Source organism: Cyprinodon variegatus, unplaced genomic scaffold, assembly GCF_000732505.1.
Source record: "Cyprinodon variegatus isolate N-32 unplaced genomic scaffold, C_variegatus-1.0 Scaffold1454, whole genome shotgun sequence".
In the NCBI taxonomy this organism is placed as follows: domain Eukaryota; kingdom Metazoa; phylum Chordata; class Actinopteri; order Cyprinodontiformes; family Cyprinodontidae; genus Cyprinodon; species Cyprinodon variegatus.
The window spans coordinates 64,245-72,952 of NW_015151907.1; the positions used below are offsets into that span (position 1 = coordinate 64,245).

Here is an 8,708-nt window from a genome sequence, read left to right on the forward strand (position 1 = left end):
AACATACTCCGTTTTCACAGCGACCCTGGTTATAGCAGTCTCCTGGACAGGTGAGGACAGAGCAGTCCAGCCCAGTAAAACCTTCATAACATAAACAGATACCGTCGACACAACGACCTCTGTCATGGCAGTTCTTAGGGCAAGTCTTCTCGCTGCAGTCTTCACCAGTAAAACCTTGATGGCAAACACACTGACCATCCACACATTGACCTCTGTCATGGCAGTTCTTAGGGCAAGTCTTCTCGCTGCAGTCTTCACCAGTAAAACCTTGATGGCAAACACACTGACCATCCACACATTGACCACGGTTCAGGCAGTCATTGGGGCAGGTTAGCTCGCTGCAGTCTTTTCCAGTGAAGCCCACAAAACAGACACACTTTCCATCAATACACTCTCCTCTTCCAAGGCAGTCTTTGGGGCATGTCTTGATACTGCAGTCTTCACCTGCAAAGCCCTTTTCACATACGCACTCCCCATCAACACAGCGGCCCTGGTCTTGGCAGTTGTTTGGGCAGGAAAGCTTGCTGCAGTCTTCTCCTTGGTACCCTATGTCACAAATGCATTCCCCATTGATGCACTGGCCCCTGTTGCTGCAGTTGTCAGGGCATGAGAGGACTGAGCAATCTTCACCTTCAAAGCCAGGATCACATATGCACTTCCCATTGGAGCAGTGGCCTCTCTCATTGCAGTCTTTGGGACAAGTAAGCTTTGAGCAGTCCTCTCCAGTGTAGCCAGCCTGGCACACACATTTGCCGCTCACGCATATTCCACGGTTGTTGCAGTTTCCAGGACAACTGAGCTCCCCGCAGTCCTCTCCAGTGAAGCCCTCATCACAAAGGCAAGTGCCGTTGATGCAGCGTCCGCGGTCATAGCAGTCGTTAGGACAGATGAGCTCAGAGCAGTCAAAACCTGTCCACGGTTCATCACAGACGCACTCGTCCTCCACACAGCGGCCCCGACCCAGGCAGTTGTTAAGGCAGTTGGTCTGAGAACAGTCCTCGCCGATGAAGCCTTCCTCACAGAGACAGGAGCCTTCAACACAGTGGCCATAATCGCCACAGTCCAGCAGGCAGAGCTCGATCCCGCAGTCATCCCCACCGAAGCCCTCGAAGCATTCGCATCGACCATCCACACAGCGACCCTGGTCCTGGCAATCATTGGGGCACTCAGACTCGGAGCAGTTGGGTCCTTTCCATCCAGGTTCACAGGAGCAGCTGCACGTGTCAATGCTCCAGTTTCCACGTCCGTTACAAAATGGCTTCGTTGACACCTCTCCTATAGAAAACAACACATTAAAAGGGAGATATTTTAAAGCTCATAATTACGTGAATTTTACAAATAAGACAGTTCTCTGTTGGGAAAAACCACAATCAAACCCTGGCTGAAAGAAACCAAGGTCCTATTCATCTCTGCTTGAATGCTTAGATATAAAACCTTTCTGCTTCCTCAGGTTTCTTTGGTTATAGATGACATAATTTAACATGCTGTTACTGAGGGAATGTTGCCAGCAGGGTAGCTAGAAGCGGCCAATGTCTTTCTCACCATCTGAATGCAGGTGTTAAAACATCATAGCTGTACACTCTATGTATGACGTTTCTGGTTGTTGGCAGGAGGACAGCCTCACTATGTCACATATAAGGTCAACTGTGATAAACAGATTCACAAAAACATTAAGAACCTCAACTAATACTAGTTTTATAAAATGAACTTTAAATACTTTACATTTGGACTTTGACTCCTGTTTTTTAGAATCTGCCGTCTACAGATGCTTCCTGCCAGTCATCCTGCTTTGCTAACTGACTGTTGACTAATTCCACAGAGCTCTCATAAACATCCGGATGGCTCCCATCGGAGAAGCTTGATCACCTGTAAAAACGGGATTTCTGTTTGGACTTGCAGCTTCGTCTTCCTTCCTTTTGCGTAATTTATTTTCCTACTCTACCATCACATCAGTTAACATTTTAACAAACTGTGGATTTTTTTGATTGAATGACAAACATTTTCATATTATTAAGGTACGAATGTATGGTTTTCATTTTAAAAAAAAAAATAATAAAACCCTGAAAAGACAACCTGAACTAACACTGAGGAAATTAAACAGCAAACAGCAGATGGGGCAGTGGGAGAGTTTAACAATAACCCAAGAATCATCATTTGATGAAGCTTTGATCAGTTGATCGTCTTAAAATGTAAAGGTTATGGTGCCGATCATCGAATCCAAATAAACAGCCACAGAGAGCAACAGTCGGAGCAGCAGGTGGGAGACCCCTGGTATCTTTAAAGGAGGGTTAGAAGTTTCCAGCTAAGGTGGCGGGATGACGACACATTCACGTGGCTGGCTGTAATGGAGGTCAGGCAAGAAGAGGACTTTCAGTAAGAAATCCCATCGAGCATCCTGTTGGCCAATCACTATAAGTAGCGAAGATCAATTAAAGATTTCCTGGAAAGATCAAACTTTTGTCTTTATGCAGAAAATAATCTTAAACATAACAAAACTGAGAGGTCATCAGGTATGGTTCCTCCTGGAGGCAACAGCTGGTTAGACCTGCTGCTACCAACCAGAGGAACAACAAATATGGGATGTCCAACTTTCCTGCAATCACACCGACCACGGTAAACGGTGAAGCATATGACTTCAAAGGATGTTAGTCTGCTGACAGAGAATAAGACACTTTCAGGACATTACGCCCCCACCGTTTAGGATAATTCTAGCACCCATCCACCTCCATCACTGGCAGAAGGTAGCAGCTCAACAGTTACCTGCGTTGCTCTGCAGGTAATGTGGCCAGTCTTTGATGCTGTTTGATGAGTTACTGTTGAAGGTGGGGGGTGATTGCCTAGGGTCATCTCAATGTGGAACAGTAATTTACTGTTTGAGGGATGTTTAAGATTCTTTTAAGAGAGAACACGTAGCTTTGATTGGTCTGCTGGGCATGGCAGCACGATCTTAAACAGTCAATGATCTAAACCATGCAAGGAGAATCAACTATAGTTCTGAACTCTCTGAATGCAAATACTTCAGCTGCTCTATATGAATGCAGACAGCTGCAGACTCACCTGTAACCTGAGCTGCACAGCAGCCGGCTCCACTGCTGCACTGCTCCCTCAGACTAGACAGCTCCGACTCCAGCATCTCCAGTCTGTTCAGGATGTCTTTGAGGTCTGGCAGCTGGTTGTCGCAGCCACATGCTTGTTTGGGGATATTGATACGGTGAGTGAAAACGATCTGGTTGTCGCCATCGACCGTGTGCTCCATGTGCTCAGTGCTCTGCATGTCCAGAGCGCCGCTCTTGTGTTTCATCCCGGTGCTGCCTGGTGAGTCGAGGTCCACAGAGCACAAGGAGGTGGAGGGGACGTTGATGTTGTAGACGTGGTTGAAGACCACAGGCTGCTCAGGATGGGGAAGAGTCAAGTTCTCCTGGGTTTTTTTAGGCATCAGGGTCTCCCTCCGGTGGCGGATGACCTTCTTGACAAGGCCAGCGCTGGAGAGCTGGAGGAGCACCACTGCAGTTATGCAGCTGAAGAGGAAACCTTTGGTTTCCATGACGACTACAACCACAGAGAAGGCAGCAGCTGAGTGTAAACAGTTGTCAATGTGATGGTTGTGCCTTGTCACCAGATCTGTAGAAACACAATATGAAAAGAATGGAGACATTGAGGGTTGTGGAGTATTTTCATCAAGGAGATTACTTTTTATTACTGTCTGTTAGAGAAACACTTGGACTCGTCATGGCGACCAATACTTCCTGTTATCAGTTTCTATTAATGCATTTCAGCCATTCAGGTTAGACATAGAAGGATTATCTGACATAAACCTTCAATGAGAATCTTCTCCTCTGTTTTGTAACCAGCAGACTCCTGACCAGCGATGACCAGATAGAAACACCAGTTAACTGGTTAGCGCTCCAGCAAACATGCAGCTTTCTGTCCTGAAACCTTCCACTGTTCTGAGGTCAGGGCCATTTTCCAACCCCAGCGTTAGCTTCCTTTCTATCCACTAACCAGGTCTGAAGGAAGACGCTGAAAAACCTGCACATAACTACTGAAAACTCAACTAACCTCCATCTGTTACCAAATATAATGCAGACTTTATCATTTTGCATTTTGATAGAAATAAAGCTGTTTTAGTCGATGCAATAATTCCCAGCGGGTCAGAGAGCGCTGCTCACTCCTCCATCAGCCATAAGGATGGATCTCTGAAGGATGGAGGAGCAAACACAGAACGGAGTCAGTCTGAATACATGCTGCCTCTGACACGTTCAACCCCACTGCTCCCAGTGGAAGAGACATGCAGGCCACTGGGAGCACTGGGAACATGCTCAGTGTGTTCCAGTACAGAGAGCAGCAGGTTGTTTAGCAGTGATCTGAGCTTCTGACCACATTCTAACAGGTCATCTGGCCAGAAAGAGGCAATCTGAGGAGCCTCGTCTGCTCTTCATTCTCAGCCCAAACTGGGAGATTAACTGGAATGTGTGGGATTACTGGCTGTGGTCTGAGAACGTCAGAACCACGGTGGTGGACATTCCTGAACCAGATGATGGATCCTTTGATCAGTTTCCTTTATGAAGGTCACCTTGAACAAAAGGATTGGGTTGGATAAGGATAATAAACTAATATAATACAGAATAATTAATAAAGTAATAAAATACTAAATATATTTAAGCTGCTCGGCCGTTTGAGAAATGTTCATCTTAGCTAGGCGGGATTAAGCTTGTTTCCATTGAGTTACTGGGAACTGAAATATGAACAGAACTACTAATGTGTCAGACCCCCCCCCCCCCCCCCGCTGAGAAGCTGAATGATTATTTCTACCTCCAGTTGAATGCCGGCTACCTCTGCGGCTCTAACAGACGTCCTGCTCAGCATTCAGAAGCTTTTCTGTGTGTTTTTCAATCCAAGCTAAGGTGGAAAATGGTAGATAAGCTTTTTCCTCAGCGTTGATGATGTCATGCTGTCAGATTTGCTTCATATATAAACCTGCAGGAATCATCCTGGTCTCACGTTTGATTAATGCAGCTTAGAGGGACCTCACAGCCTCAGCCCCCCGTAAAACTCCCCCTCTGCTTAAATTCACAGGAAAGAAGACACTCCTTCATAAGTGCGGGTTTCTGTGGAGCTGCTATCGACCTCTTGGCGGGTTTTCTGACATTATTTCCTCCATCTTTCCCGTTAGAGCAGAAACCTGTGTCTCTTTAGGAGGGCAGATGTTCTGCAGCATGTTCAGATGATGGATTGAACGGTAAACTTGCTTCTCGCTGATCGTTCTTCTGTGTTCCTTCCTAAAGAGACCCTTCAGTGAAATGTAACGATGATCTTTACACAGTTGTTTATTGGCTGTGGATGTGAAAAGGTTCTCAGTGGTTTCTGCTGCAGGATCCCAGCGCTGCTTCTTCACACAATCCTGTTCATCGGTCTCAATGTTCTACCAAACATATCTGGATCTGCGTTGGTTCTCTGTGAGGACAGACATGTTCTCCTCAGATTGTGCATTTCTGACCCGTGGAGTCCCTCAGGGCTCGGTTCTAGGAGCTCAGCCATATTTACACAGCAAGTCCGTCTGAAGGCTCAGAGTTCGGTGTCTAAAAGTGACCGGACCAATCACAGAGCGGGAGGGGATTTTAAACTTGCCTCATCGTTACCAGCACTTCTCTATAGCCATAACAGTTCAGACTTCAGGTGCAAAGGAGGGAGCCTGGTTCTGCTGGAGGTTTCTTCCTGTTCAAAGGGAGTTTTTCCTCTCCACTGTCGCTACAAGCATGCTTAGTGTGAGGGATTGCTGAAGAGTCAATGAGTCGATGCAATCAGCTGGTTTTCCTTAGATAGAAAACTTTGAATCAATCTGACTGGATGATCTGGTTGATGTGGATCTATAAAGTGACCTAAGATGATATGATGTGAATTGGAGCTATAGAAATAAACTGAATAGAATTGATTTTCTCCAACTCTATGGACTTCACTGAAGATTTATATAAAGATGAAATCCGGTCGGTAAAGTGAGCCGAATGTTTCCTCCCTCATCCAGTCCTTGGATGAAACATCAGCGTCTCATTGGTGCTTCAGGTCATAATCAGCCATATTTAGGCCTCTCCTATAAAATCCCAATAAATAAGGTTCCAGTCGGTGGTTGAAGTGTGTCTTATGAACAGATTGAGGATTTAGGAGTTCTTCTTCAAGGCGATGCAGGCTGATGCAGTCAGTCTTTACACCCTCCACCCTTCAGTCTATCCTAGACCTCGTTACCAACACAGACACCAACCCAGTCACAGTTCAAACCCAGGATTAATTCTCTCAACAGCCAGAAAATTGCTTTGAGTTGCTGCTAGGGTTTTAGTTCTGGGAGGACGAATAGCTTTTTCACTCCTGAAGGCTGGCTGCCCTCCACATGGACAGCAGTCCAAAAGCAGAGGACCAAAGCATGCTTTGCCCAAGAGTCTCCGTCTCTGGCAGAAAGCAGCACTGCTCAGAAATAGATGAAGAAAGGAACTTTGTCAGAAGAGGATATTTAGATGCGATATTTTCTGCTCCTGGCTGCCGTCAGCAGCTCTGCAATGTGAGGAAGAACAATCCCAGTGTGAGAATGTGATTGTGACCCTGAGAAACATGGAGCTGATCCGTCTATTTGGACTTCCTTGGTCGGCACCCTGTGGTCCTGGCAGGATGCTAATGCTGCTGGCTGCTGGCACCGAACACATAGACTTGATACAGTCTGACTATTGCTTTTTATTCCTCCACTCAGTTTGGTTTCATAGTTAGCTTAGTAAACAGCCACAAAGCCTGTAGTGCACCTCCCTGTTGGGTCTGAGGAGGAGTTTAGCAGAGAAAACCTGCTGGCACGCATGAATCTGCTGCCACCGATCTAAATAACCCTGTTGTGACTGAGTTCTGGGCAAACACAGCTTCATAGCCCACACAGCGGAGGGCTGGGAACGCTTCAGTTTAAAGGAATGGGATCTGTCAGCAGGAGAAATCGATTTTATGCTTTTAAAGTGGATTAAACCAAACAGGACCCCGATCATCCATTCAGTTCCATCCAAACCCAAACAGCTTTCCTGACAGACAATGCAGCAATTAAGCAATTAGGAGTTAGTTACTATAACTTTCACCTTTAATCAACATGAAGAGCTTCTCATCCACAAAACTATTTTCAGCTTTTAACAAAACCCCTCAGAGAACCGTCTGTTCCTCCATCTACGCTGGATTTAAGAACAGATCAGAGTTTTAGCAGCAGAGTCACCACAGTCCCATTGATTAAAGAGTCCACCGCTGCTCCACCATTAAACCCTGATGACGATACTAAAGACAATCCAGAAAATGATTGGGTTTATTTCTAGAATCCCCTTTGATCAGAGAATACATGTTAAAATAGAAACACTATTAAAATCTCTGCAGCTGGTTAGTTAACTGCAGTTAATGCAGCAGAAGAGGAAGGTTTATCTGAACAAGGTGAACGAAAACTAAGCTGAAGTGAGTTATGTTTTTAGGTGAATTAACAACAAGCCATATGAAAAAGGAATTAGAATATTAAAGCTCACTTCAGGGGAAGGACTGAAGATGGATGCTGCCTTAAATCAAATATATATCTACTGGAGATAAATAATATATCCGTCCTTCAGAGAGTTAATCCTGCATCAGGAAACTGCAGCAGTTAAAGGTTTCTGTTGAAGGATCTGATAGAACTGCGTTCATTGATATTTCATTGCTTTCTGCATCAAGTTGCTTCATCATTTCTACAACGAAATGTTTGATCAGATCTAAGATTCGCTCATTGAAAGAACAGGAAGTCCTTTCCTAGTCTGACAGAACGGTTCCCTGCATCAGCATCTGGAACATCAGTCACACATAAATATTTATTCACACTAAAGCCAAAGACAACAGACGTAAACTACTGTGGAATGAATCTGCAGAGATAAAACGGTTGATCTGGTTTCCATTTGGATCCATTTTCTGCAGCGGAAACAACGTCTGGAAGGATGATGACATTAGCAGCATTTCCCTCCTACTCGTCTTTTTAGGAAAAATAAATCCGTCTGCCTTCGGTTGGCTTAGAGATTGATGAGCAGACGCTGTGTGTCCGTCCTAAGAGACACGCAGCAGTCCGAACACACTGTCTCAGCCAGGACCCCCTGCTGACCGACTCAATCATCACCACAGTGCACCTTCACTGAGATCTCCACCATATGGCAGGTCTGAGATAAATCAGAAAGCAGGCATTCAGCAGAAGCTATCAGCAATGCCTTCAGGGGGAATGGTCTTTGTTTAGGACGCTAGGATCCGTCTGTAGGGACAGAAAAAGTGTTCATCTGCAGAGCAAACAGATTCTCTGGGTAAGTCAACAACAAACAAACTGAATAATGAGGCAGCGTGCCCCACTTGGTGGGTTCAAACCCTAAATATTGAATAACTCCAGTCCCACAGCTGAATGTTAAACAGCTCTAATAGCATGCACACGTTCTCCTTCTATTAGCAGCATCCCCAGTTTTATAGGTCACCATGACAAAAACCCAGCCTGGCTTCTAGATACAGAATGGAGGATGAGGGAGGCAGGATGAGGGAGGCAGGATGAGGGAGGCAGAGACTGGATGAGGGAAGGAGAGACTGGATGAGGGAGGCAGGATGAGGGAGGCAGGATGAGGAAGGGAGAGACTGGATGAGGGAGGCAGAGACTGGATGAGGGAGGCAGGATGAGGGAGGCATGGACTGGATGAGGG

The 8,708-nt window shown here is 45.8% G+C and overlaps 1 protein-coding gene across 1 annotated transcript in view; it reads right to left on the reverse strand.

Moving 5' to 3' along the window:
* LOC107103464 (tenascin-like) overlaps positions 1 to 8,708 on the reverse strand; it is a 60,175-nt gene that overhangs the window by 43,832 nt on the left and 7,635 nt on the right. Inside the window, exons 2-3 of the mRNA XM_015403184.1 lie at positions 3,058 to 3,621; positions 8 to 1,275 (exon numbers count right to left, since the gene is read on the reverse strand). Coding sequence (XP_015258670.1) covers positions 8 to 1,275; positions 3,058 to 3,544 — 1,755 coding nt within the window. The 5' untranslated portion in view covers positions 3,545 to 3,621. The remainder of the gene's footprint in view (positions 1 to 7; positions 1,276 to 3,057; positions 3,622 to 8,708) is intronic.